The sequence below is a fragment of a genome, unplaced genomic scaffold (genome assembly GCF_019419815.1).
Source record: "Pyrus x bretschneideri cultivar Hongxiangsu unplaced genomic scaffold, Pyrus_bretschneideri_v1 Contig57, whole genome shotgun sequence".
NCBI lineage: Eukaryota > Viridiplantae > Streptophyta > Magnoliopsida > Rosales > Rosaceae > Pyrus > Pyrus x bretschneideri.
In genome coordinates this window covers 1325911-1345578 of record NW_025999795.1, presented here as the reverse complement: position 1 = coordinate 1345578, position 19668 = coordinate 1325911, and the positions used below count along the sequence as shown (strand labels likewise).

Sequence of the window (19668 nt, the reverse complement as noted above, 5' to 3'; positions counted from 1 at the left end):
GTAGCTGGCCTTCTTATTTAATATAAGTTTTTTCTCATTACAATGTAGTCATTAGTCAGAATTAGCTTTTAGGAATCAAAATCATCACAAACATATTTCGTCTTTTGGTCTGTGTGTGGAATTTTTTCAGTGAGTTTGGAACACGACATGGTACACTATCTGTCATTGTATAACTAGATAAAAGTTTATTTTATTTTATTTCAAATGTCCTTCCAATTACATAATTACATACAGTATATTGTCATGTGTCTTAGATGTGCCGAAAAATTTATGGCCTGTGTTAGCTGAATATGACGTCTACACCTAAACCAAAAGCTAATTGATACTCTTTTCTGCATGCATAAGTTTTGGTTTATTGGTTTACCATTTTATGTCATGTCACTTTCATACAAAAATTAAGCTCAATTAAGAATGAAATGAATTTCATAAAAGTCAGACAAGGTAGTTTTAGTTTTTACCGACAATGGTTGGTTGAATACAAAGATATAAGCCAACCCAATGGATTAAACCCATGCCAAAGAATCCAGACAATCAAATATTTTCGGGCTTTTTATTTAAAAAGGTCCATGTGGTAAAAATTTTAAAGAAAGGAGTTGATTTCAAAAAATGCCAAAATAATTGACGGTAGACATCTTCAAAAATCACTTATATTAATTAAAAAATCAAAGATCAAAATAAGGAGTTATATAAATTTTCAAAATTATTTTGAATAAAAATCTTTATTTTAAAATAAATTTGGCAGTTCATAATCTCACACACAACCCATGACCATATTTAATTTTTCTGGTCTGACCCAGACCCACGACCCCTATTAATTTCCTCACGTAAATTACGACCATAACCCATCTTTTTATCCTCACCTGCACGTGTAGGGATGCAGCAGCTCACCTTCCGCTCACACTTTGCCGAGTAACGGAAGCCTCCCCTCCACACAATCCCACGCTCTCATTTAGAGCGTGATATGGACTCCATGGTTCCGCCTTTCTCAGTAAGAATGCGCGCGCCGTGTGCTTCGAATCCCACGTGCATTCATGCGCGTCGGAAATGGACAGCTGCTTTCGGGCCCGCGGGACCCATCTCATAAACAAATAACAATAATAGAGAATATGGAAATCCTTTTCTAAAGATTCGGAGAATCTTATGATCATCACTGTTCTTCGTAAATTGTACGGTTATAAATCATCTAAAATTTAAAATAAAATATAAATAGTATCTAACGAAAACTGATCGTATGATGTACGATGAAAGGTCATGATCGCAGGATCCCGCAGATCCCCAAGTTCCAGAGAATATTTGAGGCACTTGCTTAAAATAATAAAAAAAAATTAAAAAAAAAAATTATAAGAGTAATTAAGATTTAATACTCCTCTAAAGAGTGCCTTGACCTTTAAGTTTTTGGTTGAGTTTCAATTACTTAAGAAAACAAAACCAAAATAATATTATTCCAAAAGTCAAAGTTCTCTATTTTTGTCCGTGCAATGAACATTTATATGTCCGATTAAATTAACGAATTTGTAGTTTAAATAGTTGGAAACGTTTTTGCGTTTGAAATTTTGTATTCGATTATTTGGTTCTTTCGTAAGTGCAATGAACGTTGCGTTGTTTTCAAAATTTAGATTAATGATCTTCGTTGGAGTGTAATATAAAAACAGGAATAATTACACATATATTCAAATTGTAAGACTATATTTTGGAGAAATACTAAATTTTTTATTTATTTCAGAGATGGATAAAATTTATCTACGTGACATGTAATGTCATGATTGTTTTTTCAATTGCTATTACAGTGATAATTTTATCCCTAAAATTGAAAGATGAGTCTTTGTTTCTTTATTTATATTGTTCCTTTCTCTCTCTTCATTTTTTTCTTCATCATTTTCTTCCTCTCTCCTCCTTACCTTTATCACTCGGGCAAGGATTGTCTGTCCTCTCATTTATGGTGCCCTTCTGTTTGTGTGGTTACGGTTAAGTCATGTCAACATTTTATATTACTATTCATTTTTGTTTTATTATCTCTATAAAAAAATAATATAAAATGTTGACGTGGCTTAATCGTGATCACACAAAACAGGAGAGCACGGGAAGACACCAGAAGTGAAAGAGCAGACAATCCTTGTCCTTATCTCTCTCCCTCTTCCTATCCCCCTCTCTCTCTCCCCTCATCCTCCTTATCTTTTTTCTCTCTCCCTCTTTCTTTCTCCTCCTCCATCTTCTTCGCCATTCTCTCTCTTATTTTTTTCTTATCTTATAGAAGTGCATGAATTATGAACTAATCTTGTAGAAGTGCAAAAATATTTTCACAGATCTAAAATCAATTTGAAGTTTTTATAGATGATGTCAGTCTATAGTTTTGGCTTCTTAAGTAATAAGTCTATTGGGGGCACGATTGGAATTTTAAAATTTTAGTTTACTTGTTTTTGGACTAAGTTTATCGGAATTCGAACTTTTATCTTTCCTTAGAATGATACAAAGCTAGTGAAGTTGTATGAAATATATTTGAGTGTTTATCTTAAAGCTCCCATAAAAATATATAGCATAGTACATAAGACCATTTGGTGTTATTCATTATTCCTTCAAGGCCATGTGACCTAACTCTTTAGGGCAAAGGCCACTATAAGCTAAACAAAAACAATATACTTTATTTATTGTAAGAATCAAACTAGTAAATGACCTTTAATTCATTATTCAATTGAATGGAGTGAGATTCTCTTCTCTCCTATTACTATCTATTTCCATTATATCCTCTCACACTATTTTTTTTTTTGTCTTATTCTATATATAAAAAGTTCAAAACAAGAGTAAACGTAGCATAATCGTAACAGTTTAAATAGGAGAGGATCCTAATTGAATAGTAGTCTAACTTGACACAAACTGAATTGGGAATTTTTGTAAATACTACTTTGCCCTTGGCCTGGTCTACAAATTACAATGGCTAGCGAACAAAGAAAGTAACCTAAGGCCAATTAATATTTTAGGACAATACTTCTTATAATCAAACGGGCGAGGGACTACGGATTTAGGGCCTCTCTCATTACTATAAGAGAAGTATGATTATACTAAGAACATTAATTAACGACATAAACTCAATAGCGGAATTCTATTAAGATTGCTTCATCAATTAATAATCTCAATAACGGAATTCTCTTAAGATTGCTTCATCAATTAACAATGACAACAACAATATATATTCTTAACTTATCTACATTCACGAGTTATTGTGGTGAATCAAGTATTGTCACGTGAGGAAACTAAACACGTAATCATGCAAGATCAACTATGAATTTAGCTCTACAATGACATTGTGAGGAGATAAACTTTAGTAAAGATAACTTGACCTATTGGAGGCCACACTCATACGAGATGGGAGTTAAACCATTTATAGTGCGAGTGGTGCCCACTGTAAACCATCCAACCGGTCACGTTGCCGTACCAAAACCCTTACGCAACAGTCAAGTAAATTGGAAGCGTAAATCAAGCAACCTTAGAGGACAATTTAGTCATAGAAAAACAATATCCTCAGAAGCAGGCAAGGAGTGATGACATGTTCACATTTACCTTTTAAAATATAAGAGATTTTTCAGTGTGCTTGAAACATGAGCACATACGTCAGATTTTTCAGTGTGCTTGAAACATGAGCACATACGTCATATATCATTATATAATTGAAGCGACACTTCAAAAATAAAAAATCTCCTCCACTTTTATAATGATATATGACGCATCGTAGCTACCATCCCATATTCAGAACACATTACAAATCTCTCCGAGAAGATAGGCATTTGCAAGACAAGAAAAGTATAATTTAATGCAAGTTGCAATAACAGACAAAGGTAATTGCCAACTAAAGTTGGAGGTCTATTTTTTGTTTGGTTGGGCGTTTTAAAGTATTAATTTATTAGGAAGGAGGTGAGATAGGTGATGGGGATGGTGGGGAGGCCTGAGGCGCTTCTTCTCTATCTTCTATGGCGGTGAGTCTCCTCTCTCTCACCAGCGATCTAACTTCTTCCTTTCACACTCCCAAGCTTTGACAGAGTCGAATCGGGTCCTCGGACACTTTTCTCTCTCACTAGCGACCTAACTTCCTCCTTTCACAGTCCCAAGCTTTGATCGAGTCCGACGGAGTCGAACGGGGTTGACTCTCTCGCTCTCTCAACCAGTATTGGAATTGCAGAAGGAAAGTTTAGAGCTTGAAGGAGGAAGATAAGGCCGTGGGATTGGTGAGTTTATGTATGCTTGATTGGTTGGTTTATTGTGAAAGGTGATTTGTTTTTGTTGTTTTTGATCGAAAGTGTTGTGATTGGTTTAGAGGAAGATGAATGGGAATAGGAATGGAGGCGGAGGAGGCGGCGGAGGAGGAGGTGGTTTTGGCGGGATAGTGAACGACTACATTCGGAGGCACCACAAGCACGACCTTAACGACCATCAGTGTACATCTACTCTCGTCAGGCACATCAAAGCCCCTGTCCATCTTGTACATCTCTCTCTCTCTCTCTCTCTCTCTCTGTGTGTGTGGATATCTATCTATCTATGAAGCTCTAGGATTTTTTATTTATTTGATTTGTTTGATCTGGGATTTGTATATTGGAATGTAAATATCATGCATGTAACATACAGGTAGCTGGGTGTTTATGTTACAATTGGATTTGGAGTTTGATTTGGGAGTTGAGGTTTGTGAAACTGGGGTTACCGGGATTCGATTTCCGATTGTTTTTGCTCTTTTTGGTCTGTAAAGTATTGTTCTTTTTCCTCAGGACATGTTTGATTGCATTTTTGGAGAGCGTCTGGTTTTGATCCGTCGTGTTTTCGGTTGGGTTGCTTAATGATTTTGCCTACGTTAATGTGGGGGTGTCAATCGATTAGGTCATTGTCGTTCTTCTATCACGGCGTCTCTGTGCGTGTAGTTAAGAAAATTGAGAAGAAACAGAAAAAAAAAGGAAATTTTGATTGCTTTTTTGGAGTTTTTTTTTTATGTTCTTGTTCGTTGGCTCAGAAATGTAATTACTGCTTTTCTTGTTTAATGTTCGATTGTTTTTAATACCCTGTTTCCAGGAAACTGGAAGATTAAGGTGTATTTGAGAGAGATCCTCTTTGAGAATGGGCAGGATAACTGCAACGATTGTTTGCCAATAAATATTGAGTGCAATGCTGCATCTCTGGATGGTTGACATGAAACTACTGTATTAGTATAAATATGTTTTTTGGTTATCCCTTTTCCGGAATGTGAATTGTTTTGTTTCTCTTCAGGTTTGGTCGTTGGTAAGACAATTTGATCAACCGCAAAAGTATAAGCCATTTGTCAGCAGGTGTGTGGTGCAGGGAAATCTTGAGATTGGAAGTCTCAGAGAAGTTGATGTTAAGTCTGGGCTTCCTGCCACAACAAGTACTGAGAGATTGGAACTTCTTGACGATGACGAGCATATTCTTAGCATTAAAATAATTGGTGGGGATCACAGACTCAGGGTATGGAGATTCTTTCCTTTTATAATCCAGCACATGCTTATCTTTTCCTTTTATTTGGTTGCACATTTCTGAGCATACAAGCCAAAAGGTTAACTGGTTCACAAGATTTTAATATGAAGTTCTCTGTTCACTGGAGTCTCTGCATTTTAGTTTTGAAGTTTTTGGGCCCGTTGAACTTGATCTCATCAAAATTTAATGGAAACGGAAAAAGATTTCCTGAAACAGGCTTCAGCTTTGGCTGCACAAAATTTAAATTTACGGTGTTGGTTCCTTGTTCCTTTTAATCAGTGACCACTGGCATCGGTCTCTAAGTTCAAAATTGGTACTTGGAAGGCATAAGGTTGAATTTGGAGGTTATTGACTTGAATCCTACTGATAATATAAAATATATATATATGAATGGTTACACATATATCAATCCTGAGGGCTAACCATAAAACTCTCACGCTATCTGCACTAAGCAGCAACGAGGGTGCTGCCCTGTTGACTAAAGTAGGCCTGTTTACAAGCCTCTGAGCCGAAAACTGATCCTCCTATGATATTTTGGACCAGTGGATCTCCGAACTCAATCTGGGTTTATCCTTTTGTTCTGCTATTAACTTGTTCTTATTATTTTTTTTCCCAGAACTACTCTTCAATCATCTCCCTCCATCCAGAGATAATTGACGGAAGACCGGGGACTCTGGTGATTGAGTCATTTGTAGTTGACATTCCTGAAGGGAACACCAAGGATGAGACCTGCTACTTTGTTGAAGCCTTGATCCAATGCAATCTCAAATCTCTTTCTGACGTCTCAGAGCGACTTGCAGTACAGGACCAAACTGAGCCAATCGATCAGCTCTGAAAATTGGAACCGATAGCACATGGTGGCGGCCAGAGACTGCAATGGATGAAGCTTCCGAGGCTTTCCTAACTCGGAGGTTTTGGAGACGGACAGGCAGTTGTACACTTCCATTTCACACACGCGAAACACGCTCATATTTTTGTTTCCCTTGTTTTCCATCAGTACAAAAAAATTAGATTGGTAAACTTCCTGTGTTTAGGATCTTAAGAACCACATCCGTCATGAAGGTTTCTGTAACCCTTTCGCGAATGAAAAGTACAGGAAGAAAAAACCGGACTAGGTTCTCTGTGAATTTCGGGTTCTGTTTCGGTGATATGATTTTGGTTGTGTATATATGTGCCGAGAGACGGCATTTGTACATTTGCTTCTGATTGCATTTTATGTTAAGTTTGGCGAGTAGTTAGCCGGATTTCAAAAGCAGTGTGGATTTCAACATAAAGTTTCATACTTATATCTATCAATTAGGTCATTTACATCAAGAGTTGGAATCGCTTTTGTATGCTTTTAGCTTCTGCTTCTTTGCTTTTCTTAACCTCTCTTGCTTCTCTTCTTCTTCGAGGCGTAGACGCTCGATTTCATCCTCCTTCCTAGCAATTTTGAACTGTCAAAAGAGTGGCACACTTAGATTTTGCACGTAAATATGCAACTAAGTTAATGTAATTCATTACTTGAAGAGGAATAGTAAAATGGCACCTCCTGTTCTCTTCTCTAATAATATCGTCAAAGGTGGAAACCATTGCAGCGTCATCATTGTCGGAATCGGAATATTCCTCCCGAATATGCTTACGTTTTCGTCTGAAAAACCACAACCCAAAATATTAAGATAATACGAAACATGAGAAGTGTAAACCAAGAAATCAAAACATAAAGGCAGAATTCTTACCTAAAAATTGATTGGATCATAGAAGAAACGTCAACTTTGTGATCATAAGAACTCTCCGCCACATCGCGTTTGATCTGCTGAAATTCGATGCAGAGAAATTCATGAGCTTCGTCGCAGAATGATGGAAAGAAATATGAACAAACAAATGAATGGAAAATATGAATGCATGTCAGTGAGAAAGAACCTTAATTTTCGAGGAGTTTTGCTGTTTCGGCATCACTCTTGTGTTATTGGGTTGGAGGATTTGCTTTTCTTTTTTAATGTCGTGCTTTGTCGAAGATGGTAGCTTTGATGACGAGGCTTTGCACCTATCAAGATTCTGTCGTTGCGGAGGAGACTGAGTTTTATCATCTGGCTTCTGTGTTGCTTTCGCAGGTTGATGCAAAACCTTTCGTTGCTCCAATTGTTTCTTCGATGCAGGCAGTGACTTCGTTGAATTCTCTTGTTGTGGAGGAGACCGAGTTTTATCTGGCTTTGGTTTTAGATTCGTAGGTTGATGCAAATCCTTTCGTTGTTCCAATTGTTTCTTCGATGCAGGCAGTGACTTCGTTGAAGAAGTTTCATTCACTTTTGGAACCTTACGTTGCAAGGAAGACTGCTTTGGCATCAAATATCGTCTCTTCTCATGATGTCTCTCTTTATCATCCAAAGGTTGCTTCTTCTCAGGCTTCAATCTTCGCCACAGGAGCTCTATTCGTACCAGAAACCGGAGTCCTTGCATTGCTTGAATTCAAGATAGAATCTTTACCGAGTCCAGACTCCCCTTTTGAAGTTGCCGGTGGTTCTGCTTCCTTTGACAACAAAAAGGAGTAATCCCGGGATACCTTTATATTTTTCATTGTCGAACCAGACCTTGTTGTAGTTGAGGAAGGGCTCTTCAGGCTCTTTTTACCCTAGATAAGAAATTGAAACACTGATGTGAAAAGTTACACACTAATGTCAGGATGCAAATAAATTTCATGACAATTGGTTTCATTGATAGTTGCGTACCTGATCATCAGAATTTCTGACCTTGGATGCCAAATTCGTTAATCCTGGCATTAGTACTTTTCTTTCTTCGAGCAGTCTTCGCGATATGGTAGGTTGTGAGGGTCCAAAGAATGTTCCGAAGCTGCAAGAATGAAGGCATTATGTGTCAAAAAACTCATCCATCTCAAAACCAAACGCAGCACTATCAATTCCTTCCTCGTCGATGAAAATCTGAAAAGAAAGAAAAACTTACTTGTCACTTGTATTCTTATCGTTTGGACGATCATTAGCAGACCCTGATTCCTTCATATGATTGATTCGAATGCGTTCTTTGAATTGTTGCCTTTGTTGAAGGAAGTCCAATTCGGCTTCACTAGGATCACAAAGTGCTCCCATCTTTTCCCGAACTGTTAACTATTGAACCTAGCTTTTTATAAAAGCACAATTTCTCACCTGCAATCCAAAAGTGAAAAATGCAAATTAATATGATTTGATGCAGAGATTATCAATAGTTTAACAAAGACGACACATCAATTTAAGTACAATTTATCTCCTGACCCTCGCAAAGCTGTGGGCCTTGTTGGCTTGGGTCACCCTATATATATGTGTACTTGCAGAATGGGAAAATCACAAGTTTTCCTAAACCCTAATTTGTTCGATAATATGCCGATACATTTCAGAAAGAACGGAAGAAACACAGAGTAAAAGGTTAAAAAAAAAAAAAAAAAAAAAAAAAATCACATACGAGCTGAAGAAAAAACAACAAATCAACCTCTAACCAGCAAGAATTCTTAGGAATCGAGGTTTCCTAAAACCTAGCCAAAAAATACGAGATTCGAGAAAAGAAGCAATTAAAGTAAGTTGAAAAACAGATAAAAACATATAATCGTACAACGAAAAAGCATCAAACAAGTAGGAAATTGAAGTATTTAGGAGTCCCTTGTTCTACAAGTTAACCATCTGCTTGGTAGTTCCCAGAAAGCAAGAACTCGTGAGCGTAAAAAATAAGTAAATAACATCGATTCACCGAAGTGAAAAACAAAAGAAGAAAAAGTGCAAACCCTAAATATTCAACGTTGAGGAGAGAAAGACTTACAGTGACGAAAGGCTGCAGAAGAAGTGAAGAAGAGAAGGGGGGGGTGTTTGCCTTTGTTGCATGCAATGGAAGCTCGAAGGCTCCCTCTATTTATACTATTCGGCTGTGATGCTTTTTTATTTCTGTTTTTGTAGAAGCCGCAGGACTTCTTGGTGATCGACGGTTTAGGTATTCCTAGTGCTGATAGGAGATGGAGATCTTTTGAAACGTATACTTACAAATAAAAACAAATGGAAATTTTCAATTGAAAGAAATAGTAACAATTGGGCTTACTTGACTAAGAAAAATTGGATAGAATCGTTCAGATTGCGTCATTCAATTTTCACAAAAAATACAAGACTTATCGTACCTAAGTAAGAGTTATATATGATTATATTAGTAAATTTATACGGCATTAATTACTAGCTTGATGCACAAGAGAATCTCATGATCTGAAACCATTTATTTTGTAGACCATCATTTATAGATCAAATTGCAAAAATTCGCTTAAATTGAAAATCTTTAGCCTTTAATTATTATTTCAAACTTTTCATTGTTAATGTTGTCTATTTATCAAGCCACAAACAGCTTTCAATTTTAGAATTTTTTCATTAAAACTCATGATTTTGGATTTGAGTGATTTTTCATTAAAACTTTTCATTGTTAATGTTGTCTATTTATCAAGCCACAATCAGATAATTAAACAGCTTTCAATTTTGGAATTTTTTTTCATTAAAACTCATATGATTTCAGATTTGAGTGATTTTTTATACACATGATCTTTAAGGTAAGATCTAAAAAATAGACAATTCGGATCGTTAAAATACATTACAAAACAAGCCTACAAAATGTGCGCCTGTGTAAAAGAAGTGATGCTACGGATCCAATCATATATATATTTTTACTATAAAAATTCAGTACTAAACTATATGGTAGAAGACGGTAATACTATGGTGAGAAAAATTGTAATTTGCATTTTTACTATAAAAATTCAGTACTAAACTATATGGTAGAAGACGGTAATACTATGGTGAGAAAAATTGTAATTTGCAATTTTGGACCAGAGGCAGGCAGCAAACGCCTAATTTCCTTGTCCCATACATATATAACTCATTTAAACTAACAGTTGATATTATTATCTTAATAAACCTTAAAACAGTCAACAACACAATCAAGTATTTGAAACCCACTGATTTTACATAATCTCTATCAAAATTTCAAGAAAAAGAGAGCAGGATTATGAAGTTTTCGCAATTAGGCGGCTTCTGCAGATGGGAGATTCCCTTTGTTCGAATGCTCCTTGTATATGCAGAGGTGGTGTTCCATAATCCAATGACCGGAGATTCAACAACTTTAACGGTTAATTCCATAAGAGAGGTGTCATTGCACATGACCATGGTGATAGGGCGGAGGCGGCGGACCACTCTGCATCATCCCAGGGCCCATTTGAGGAGAAGATATAGGTATAGTTCCGGGTGGCATGTACGGTTGATTATGCATCTGAAACGGCATGGACTGAGGAACTGCCGGAACAGTTGGTCCCCACCCTGCAGAAGGCTGAGGCATCACAGCCTGATCAGCATACTGAGCCCCGCTGTATGGAGGCACTGTGGCACTCTGATGAACTGGCTGTTGTCCTAGAATTGACGGTTGTGCGGCCACAATTGGAATGGTAGGGATTGTATAGTCTCTGCTCCGATCATTGTTCACCTGTAATCAGCATGGTAGGTGCAGAACATTAGGCACAGCTCGTCTCCCGAAATCATGGGAAAGTTGAAAAAGAAAATGGAACACCAACAAGAAGTGCAAATGACTAATCCAGGAGACCTTCGGGGAATATATTTTAACTTGCCTTTATGCTGAGATCGGTATGGCGTGAATATGAGATGTGGAGCTTGCAGAACCCTCCATCATATATGGAGTGCCCTTCCAAGGCCTCCTTGGCAACAACAGCCGTCTGAACCTCTGCACGCCACAACATAATTAGCCCCATGTATAATCGGCAGTTACTTCTACGGGAATTGTAAAATGCAGCACCTTGTACATGAGTAATAAACAACCTAACATTCACTCAGCAAGGCTAAGGTGGTTTAAAGTCGGTAGTGCCTTAGGTTCAAAATCCATAGGGCTTACGCTCAAAATCAGTATGGCCTAGGTTCAAAATCTGTAAGGCTTAGGTTCAACCATACATATGTCAGCTGGCTAGGTCCCGATTAATCAGGTCAGATCATCAAACCCTTACATTCCAATTTTGAAAACCATGAAAGAGAGCTAGTAGAAAGGTACCTGGATACTGAATCAAGGCCTGAACCCCTCCATTCTTATCAAACATGGCGATCTTTTGAATAGGCCCGAAAGCAGAAAAGACCTAGTGGCAGGAAAAGGAAAAGATCAGTTTGCGACTGAATCCACATGGTTGAAAAGAACACGATCATATTTATAAATAAATCAGATATACCATGTGTAAAACGTCCAAGGTGACAGCATACTGCATGTTTTCGATGGATGCAAGAAGCACATTACTCTCCGGTTCTAGCTTTTTCCCATCCAATCCCACAATTAGCTGTAATGATGAAACAATGAACTCTATTAATAGAGGTACGATATAACATGCTCGAAGATACAAGTTTACATCACAATGTTGAATTATTCTCAAGTATCTCCTAGAAAAAGCACCAGCAGACGAATTTAATTCCTGTTTTCCCCAATCTATTGATACGTACCAAAAACACCTCATAAAAATACAAAACATTTTATGTGACATGCATGCCAAGATCGAAATGAATAAGGGCCTTGGTACAGAAATGTCTGCCTGCCTCACCCTCATGATATAACCTAATAACAGATTTTGCCCCCATCACTGCATTACCTGACCACTTCCATCTATGGCTGATGGAGCAACTGGAAGGTTAGGATTAGTGTAGTCCCTGAATCAGCAAAATGGGTAAAGTAAGAACAGTGCTCACCTACATAGAGATAAAGACAGTCCAATAATAGAAAATATTTATTTATTTATTTGTTTTATAAATAATTACAAGAAAAGGAAACATCATAAATACAGAAACAATGTAGGAGGGTGCAACATAAAATAAGGTATTATTTCCAAGGAACTGGAATAACAAAAACAAATATGTGAATACCTGCTTCGGTGACTTTGAAATTTCACACTCAAATCAGTGTGTCCAGAATATGTTATCCTGAGAGTACATGGTCCCACATGCTCAGGAAGCAGATACCTGAGCCAAAGAGTACAAGCAGAAAATGAGCCGCCATCACCAAATATCATCTAAAAGCAATATTTACAACCAACACCCAATGGAGATTATAGCACTTGAACACGCCCAAAGTTTAAAAAACTGTTTTCCGAGAGAGCTTTCGTGCCCTACAGGCTGTCTAATAGCCGACAGGTGACTAGATCCTATATGTGTGAACACTTTTTAAATCTGATACTTGATACCACGTAAAACAACCAACACAATTGTCACCTAGGGATGATTCTTGAATCCAGTGCAGTTTTGGCAGAAGTGGCAGTTTCTGCATCTGAAAATTGCACGAGTGCCTGAAAAGAAGAATACAAAATGAGATTATTTAGAGAGGGCATCGGAAGCCGATTATAAATTTAGAAGAAAATTAACTCATAAAGACCTGGAATCCCGCAGTCTTCTCAAAAGTAGTTATCTTGTGCACAAACCCAAAAGCTGAAAATACCTGCATCACTAGAATAATATTCAGAAAAATATACATAAGGAAATACAATACACTTCAGAAACTTGAAAACAAACTTCCAGAGATAAGCCCTCTACAAATTATTATCAAATAATAAAAACACACAATTTTTTTTCTAACTTTAAAAAGCTTCCAATTGTTACTCTTTTCTTTATAAGCAAAACTTCATTACAGCCTATTAAAAAACAAAAGTGACATTGAGTTTATTTTTAGGGAGTGTCTTAATCTTTCAACTAAAATATGTGAAAATCATTATCTTATCTACAAAATATAATAGAACTTTATTACTTTGGAATGGTGTACAGAACTATGGGGCCATGAATTTCCAGTTTAGTTAAAGGGAATAAGAGTGATGTCATTAATCTTTTAACAAATTTCATTAAAGCATATAGCCAGTTTTTGTATAACATGCTGCTAAATTTACAAAGGGTGTGCAATTAAAAGCTTGAGAGATACTATAACGTAAAAGTGTGAGACAATCACGCTGATGAAACAAAGCAACAGACAAAAATTCTATAAAACGAGCATGTATAAATTAAAAAAGGGGATATGCAGGGTGCACAAGAGAAGAAATGAAAGCAGTCCACGCTATTAGAGTGGTAGGATTAGGATCATGAGGAGGAAGAGTAGGGAAGAAAGAGGCAGTGTTAAGAGAAGGAGAAAGGAGACAAACACACATGTGCTCTTTCTCCCGATGCACTAAGCTGCCATTGAAGATTTTCTCTTGAAATGGGCCTGCTGATCCATTCACATTCATGTCAAACAAAAGCACCCCAGAACAGGAGGATTTACAACCCAAACACAATACCTTAATGCTAACATATTTGTACTGAAATGTTTACCTCTTTAACTATAACATGGAAGCAGGCAAAATTGCTTACCAGGTGTAAAATATCTATGCTGACAAGGCGTGCATCCGCACCTTCAATTGTTACTAACAGTACATTTCCTGCAACATCCGCGGCAGTTTTGTTGTTCACTATTTCTTGCCTGTTGGAGTACTGTAGGTAAACAGTTTTCCCTCTTACTTGAGCAGGTTCTGAAGATGACGCATAATATGATATCATCGCAATAGCTTGATTTAAATCTGCCTAAAAACATTCATGAAATATTAAAGGAAAATGTAATCAGTGATAACATATATTAAAAGCAGAATGAACCAAAACAAAAAACTGAAAGTACACTCACAAATTCAATAAATGCCTGGTTACGGTTTGCTCCAACATTGCACTTTGTGTTGACAACTTTACCAAATGGTTTTCCCAGTTCTATCAATTCCTCCTCTGTACACTCCCACGGCAAGTTCCTCAAATGAAGCACCTTAGATGGTGGCTGAGTGTACCGGAACTGTGGCTGACTGGACACAGAAGCCATTCTGTATACCAACCCAATACCTACAAAACAACACCAGATAAATACTCAGTCCTTCCGATCACCACACCAAGACGCATTTCATAATTAGATTCTCCATCACAAGAAAATGAACTCATTACTCTTCATCTTAACTACACACAATGAAAAATTGCACTTCATGCCCGTAATATATACGCATAACTGCCCAACCGTTACAGGTGATTGATCTCAACCATTTAAAACATTCCAAATAACAACCTAAGGATTTGAAAACTGGACATCCATTAGCTCACCAACGTTAAGTGATTCATCACAAGCATTAAGTGATGACATGGACAAATATTGAATCGGGTTTTACTCTTGTGTCATCTATGGAGCTCTCCTTTCCCCAAATCGACTCCTTTTAGTCATTTAGGGTAAAGGAGCCGATTTGGAGATTTAGAGCTCCATAAATGATGCGGGAGTGAGAGCGCGCTTCAATATTTGTCCACATCGCGGGTGACCTAACACACGTCTAATTTTCAAAACATCAGGCAGTTATTTGGAATGTTTTAAAAGGCTATGTAGCTATCCGTACGTAAGCCCTACATATACACACATATATATGGAATGCATGTAACTATTTGTATATTTGATTGTGAACGTTTGTAAATGCATATGCAAAGCAAAGTAAGGAAATTTTCATGACGGAAAAAAGCATCAATGTCCTCAAAATTCAACCTTGTTTATAAATTATAATAATTCACAACATATCCGAACCCAGCAAACGTGAAAAAATGCAAATAACAAGTACAAAATCCCAGCCAAGCTAGCAATGGTAAATAGATGCATGCCGATAGTGAAAAATCGAAAAGGCAAAAGCAAAATTTGAGACGAACTAAACAAAAAGAACCATGAAAATTGCGAATTGAAAATTAAAATTGGGGGAAAAAATCGAAAGGGTTAAAAAGGAGGAAAATTGGGTACCTGAAGAATCGAAAGGAACTAGAACCTCGATGGATTGTCAGCAAATTAGGGTTCTTGAGACTGAGTACCCGTGTTGCACAGTAGTCCACCTGGCCTGCTTTAGTACAGCAAAATGTTTTCGGGAGGAAGAAAGAGAAGGATTTACAGAACTTGAAATGTGGGCTTCGAGCCCATTTAACTAAAAACGAAAGATTATTTTCGAACCCATTTCGTAACGTTCTGCATAAAATCGGATTTTTTATTCCCGAAAGAGAAATGCTAGCTACCTGTTGTATTTGTTTTCTTCTATTTATGTTTTGATAATATAAAAGGCATAAGTGCGTTCTTGTAAAAGCATTTTTCAGGTGTTTGGTTACCTTAAATGCTTTTAACTTTTACTATTTAACGTGAGAAAAACTCTTTTCATAATATAAAAGCGTTATGATATTTAAGAACTATCAAACAAGTCAGAAGTTCTACTATGGCATATGATAATATATTGCATTTGGTTAATTGCTTATGAGTTATTAGAAGAAATAACTTAACCAAATCGGAAACTAAGGGCTCGTAATTTACTTTCAAGGAATGAATTACAAAGGAATTCATGTCATTCTCATTCATGTGTTTACTAACTATTAAAAATCACATAATATAGAACATCCCAGAGTATACTAGAAACTCTTGAATCATACTACTAGTTTAAGACCTAAATCGAACCATTTCAAATTGTGATGCTAGAATGTTCATAGCCTAATCCTTCATATCCCGATTTATTCTCATGGTAAGTAAGCATGCCCTAAACAAGTACTGAAAATGTTATGATGCTTTGAAATATTAGTACATCGAGAACTTTAACTGTTGGATCTTGATCATTGCATATTTAACCAAAGAATCTAACGATTAAATATCACAAAAGAAAAAAAAGAAAATCCTCAATCGTACTACTAGTTTAAGACCTAAACCGAACCATTTCGAACTGTGATGTTATTTGGCGTAATACTTTATCGTGCAAAAGTCGGTCGTATTCCTTTCTCCAATTGTTGTGACCGTTGAACGTTTTACTCGCAGCCGTGGCTTCCGGAAGCTGTTTGTTTGTATGCAACTCAAGCTTTTCAAATCCTTTCTGTTCTTCCTTAACGCGAAAAATAATAAAATATCACTCACTGACACTGGGTGCTTACAAACCACAAAGTATGGCCCTTAAGTTATATACCATTCAACTTGTCTGACCAACAAGAACATCTTTGTAAGGAGTAGGAGCTGGTTCTGCAGCTACATTTGGATTTGGTTCCACATGATGTGCATGATGATTGTTATCGTAACGAGCTGATGGTCTTTGTGACGATCTCCTCCGATGATCTTCGACTATAAGCGGAACCTGGCCTTCCCTTCCGCGAACGAGCCTCTCCTGCGCCCCTCCCCGCAGTTTCTCAAGCCTCAGTCCATCACCCATTTGTTGCATCTTGAACACCTTCACCACATTTGCTAGTCCTCCTATCAGCAACAACAGGCTTCCTCCCGTCCCCAGCCACACCCAAGTTCTACCCTGCACGCATTTACCAATAAATTAATTGTGTAAAAGATTATAATAATCAAAATTAAAGGAACTCAATTAAATTAAGGAGGAAGGACTAAGGACTAATTACCAGTATCTGTAGGCCATGAAGGGACAGTCTATGTTGCTCCCGGCTGTTGAGAATTGCAGCTACTGTGAACAACACACTCCCAATCAGAAATGGGATATACACACATTGTTGAAGTATTTGGACATGCCCGTCTGCCCTCTCGTAGATTTGGCACGAGTTGTGGATCGATCCAAGCAGCCACAGAACAGGACCAGCAATTAGCATGTTCTTCGCATGCCTCTCAAGCTTAGAGTACTGATGCGAGAATTATACGCACACAAATTAAACCCTCTTTTTATCAATTGTAGTATAAGTATAAGTAGGGATCGTTCTTAACCGGGGATTAGGAGGGATTGCAAAATCACTTGGAAACTGACTCAAAAACGTAAAATAAAGTTTAAAACACTAAACTAGACTCAAAGAATGCAAAACTAAACATTTAAAACACTAAAACAAACCAAAGGACTCAAAACAGCCCCAAAACACTCAAAACTGCCTTAAAAACACAATCTGGGCAGTTTTGAGCACTTTGGTGAATTTGGACGAATGTGTGTAATAAATTGAATCAAAACACTTATAAACACAAACTAAGACACTTTAACACTAAACTAGACTCAAAGAATGCAAAACTAAACACTTCAAACACTAAAACAAACCAAAAGACTCAAACAGCACCCAAAACACTCAAAACTGCCTTAAAAACACTTTCTGGGCAGTTTTGAGCACTTTGACTACTTTGGACGAAATTGGGTAATAAAATGAATCAAAACACTTAGAAACACAAACTAAGACACTTTCTAACTAAGTTGGACACTAAAGCAAGGGGGGATTGAGTTTTGGACGAAATTAAACTAATTGCACAGATTCTAATTCAAACAGATTGTAAGTATGAATGTGATGGATTGCTAGCTAAGGGGTTCATCTCCACACATGTTACACTTGCATAATAAAAAGATTTCCAATTGCATTTCAATAAACCATGAATTCTCAACACCCCAAGTTAACCGTGATGCACTAATTAACCTTCAAATCTTCCTAACGTTATTGAATTGGATGATTGCATACGACAACCCAAAACATTCCCCACAAGTCCCCTACATGATTGCATAATAGAGATACAAGCAAGAATCATTACGCTCTATGAAGATTATAAGTGTTGACGAGGCATTCGTTACTATGATTGCATGAAACTTATGCCAATAATTCGTTTAATGCGATTGTTTATAAGCAACCTCCACTACTTGTGAATATAAGTTCGTAACTATTAGGTGAAACTCACTTATATTCTAGCGTCATATTCATGCATGAAAATTAAGCGTGTACTCTCAATAAACATACATAAATAAGTTATCAATCAAACAGTTAAACAAATTGAATCCACAACTTATGAAACGCAATTAGAAGTAATCAAATCAAAATGCAAGCATAAACATATATTTCGAATCCCCCCTAGCCAAAGGGGGGTTTAGTTCCTCATACGTACAAAACAAAGAGAATTGAAATTAAACATTGTAATCGAGGAAAAGAAACACCTAAACATTCCAACAACTCACACTTGAATTGTATGAACGTTTAGGCACTCTTCTCCTCCTCTTCGTTGTAGCACAAGGTCTAATGATAGTTTTATGGTGTGGATGTGTGTTTGAATGAATGAATTTCTGAAATGGAAGAATGTATGAGAATGAATGGGAATGAATGAATTGTGGCTGCAATGGATGCTTATTTATAGGTGAAAAGGAGGGAATATGACAGCTAGGAACTTGGTGGAAATCTGGAATGGTGATGGGAGATGCATGTGGCTGATTTATGCATGTGATTAAAGGGTAATGACAGCTAGGTTATGATGATGAATGCATGTGCAAAGTTGGTTGAATGATTATGGGTGCATGTGGCTGATTTATGGTGCAATGATGAAAGGCAAGGTGCATGTGGCTGATTTGTGAAGGGAATGCATGTGGAATGAATGTGTGAATGATGGCAGATTGTGTATGTGAATGATTAGGGTGAATGTGCATGTGCTTTGACAGCTAGGTTGAATAAATTAAAGGGAGTGCATGTGGCTTGGTTGGAATGATTGGAATGCAATCTGAAATGGGATGTGTTGGTGTGAATTTCTGGTACAAAGGGCCTCCTTTGGTCTTCAATTTCGTCCATCTACTTGGCTTCAAGTATATGCAATCCATTTAACGCCCCAAACTACTCCAAAATGCACCAAAATGCACCATTTTGCATACTTTGCCCTTAGAACCTGAAAACACACAAAAGAAGCATAAAAGACTAAAATAACTAAAGAAACATAACGTAAATGCACGAGAACAAGCCATTTAAGTCGCATGAATATGCTCCTATCAAATACCCCCACACTTATCTTTTGCTAGTCCTCGAGCAAAACAGAAAGAAAAACAAAACAAAACGAAACGAAACAAAACAAGTAAAACACAACCTAAACCTTCCAACAATCGTCTTAGGGATTTCCAATGCACATGACATGTTAAAAATCATCATTCTCACAGATTTTAGTCATCTTCACACTTAAGTACATTCTTAATCATAGTCACCACATACTATTTCACAATTAAGCATTTAAAACCATGTTTTGAATGTAGTAACATGCCTTAGAGAATTTGCTCAATTCCTTACAAGATATGCACTCGATTTTCACTCAGATTTTCTAACTACACACCCTAATCTAGTCATTTGTGAGAAGATTAATGAAAACGAACACTCACATATATATATATATATATATATCACAAAGAGAGCAATTTCTGGAGTTAATAAGCATGTT

General features: G+C 36.9%; 3 protein-coding genes across 4 annotated transcripts; 1 reads left to right on the top strand and 2 right to left on the bottom strand.

Annotated features, from left to right (window-relative positions):
- The first annotated feature begins 3837 nt into the window (after positions 1-3837).
- On the top strand, positions 3838-6721 carry LOC103943456 (abscisic acid receptor PYL8). Of its 2 annotated transcripts, XM_048571163.1 has the most exons (5): positions 3838-3968; positions 4095-4217; positions 4307-4471; positions 5245-5460; positions 6086-6721. In XM_048571163.1, exons 3-5 carry the CDS (start codon positions 4313-4315, stop codon positions 6302-6304), a joined length of 594 nt encoding a protein of 197 aa, XP_048427120.1. In that variant the 5' UTR covers positions 3838-3968; positions 4095-4217; positions 4307-4312; the 3' UTR covers positions 6305-6721. The 2 variants fall into 2 exon arrangements, with proteins under 2 accessions (XP_048427120.1, XP_009352050.2); XM_009353775.3 differs by having other exon boundaries at positions 3892-4217.
- A 3620-nt stretch (positions 6722-10341) lies between these two features.
- LOC103943457 (polypyrimidine tract-binding protein homolog 2) lies at positions 10342-15418 on the bottom strand. The gene is made up of 11 exons (XM_048571174.1): positions 15277-15418; positions 14146-14351; positions 13839-14048; positions 12877-12939; positions 12717-12790; positions 12372-12467; positions 12101-12158; positions 11690-11794; positions 11518-11599; positions 11084-11196; positions 10342-10941 (listed from the first exon to the last, which is right to left on the bottom strand). The coding sequence occupies exons 2-11, from the start codon at positions 14329-14331 to the stop codon at positions 10612-10614; spliced, it is 1317 nt and encodes a 438-aa protein (XP_048427131.1). The 5' UTR covers positions 14332-14351; positions 15277-15418; the 3' UTR covers positions 10342-10611.
- Positions 15419-16001: 583 nt separating this feature from the next.
- On the bottom strand, positions 16002-17207 carry LOC103964972. The gene is made up of 2 exons (XM_018651835.2): positions 16902-17207; positions 16002-16801 (listed from the first exon to the last, which is right to left on the bottom strand). The coding sequence occupies exons 1-2, from the start codon at positions 17103-17105 to the stop codon at positions 16472-16474; spliced, it is 534 nt and encodes a 177-aa protein (XP_018507351.1). The 5' UTR covers positions 17106-17207; the 3' UTR covers positions 16002-16471.
- Positions 17208-19668: the final 2461 nt, after the last annotated feature.

What these genes read in the sequence shown, in the direction of transcription:
- LOC103943456 (XM_048571163.1), top strand. Translation starts at nt 4,313, where the DNA reads ATGAATGGGAATAGGAATGGAGGCGGAGGAGGCGGCGGAGGAGGAGGT. An exon ending in TCAAAGCCCCTGTCCATCTT is followed by an intron (nt 4,472 to 5,244) that starts GTACATCTCTCT and finishes GTTTCTCTTCAG; the next exon opens with GTTTGGTCGTTGGTAAGACA. An exon ending in GTGGGGATCACAGACTCAGG is followed by an intron (nt 5,461 to 6,085) that starts GTATGGAGATTC and finishes TTTTTTTCCCAG; the next exon opens with AACTACTCTTCAATCATCTC.
- LOC103943457 (XM_048571174.1), bottom strand. Translation starts at nt 14,331, where the DNA reads ATGGCTTCTGTGTCCAGTCAGCCACAGTTCCGGTACACTCAGCCACCA. An exon ending in AGAAGACTGCGGGATTCCAG is followed by an intron (nt 12,791 to 12,876) that starts GTCTTTATGAGT and finishes TCTTCTTTTCAG; the next exon opens with GCACTCGTGCAATTTTCAGA. An exon ending in ATACCGATCTCAGCATAAAG is followed by an intron (nt 10,942 to 11,083) that starts GCAAGTTAAAAT and finishes TGCTGATTACAG; the next exon opens with GTGAACAATGATCGGAGCAG.
- LOC103964972 (XM_018651835.2), bottom strand. Translation starts at nt 17,105, where the DNA reads ATGCTAATTGCTGGTCCTGTTCTGTGGCTGCTTGGATCGATCCACAAC. An exon ending in TTCATGGCCTACAGATACTG is followed by an intron (nt 16,802 to 16,901) that starts GTAATTAGTCCT and finishes AAATGCGTGCAG; the next exon opens with GGTAGAACTTGGGTGTGGCT.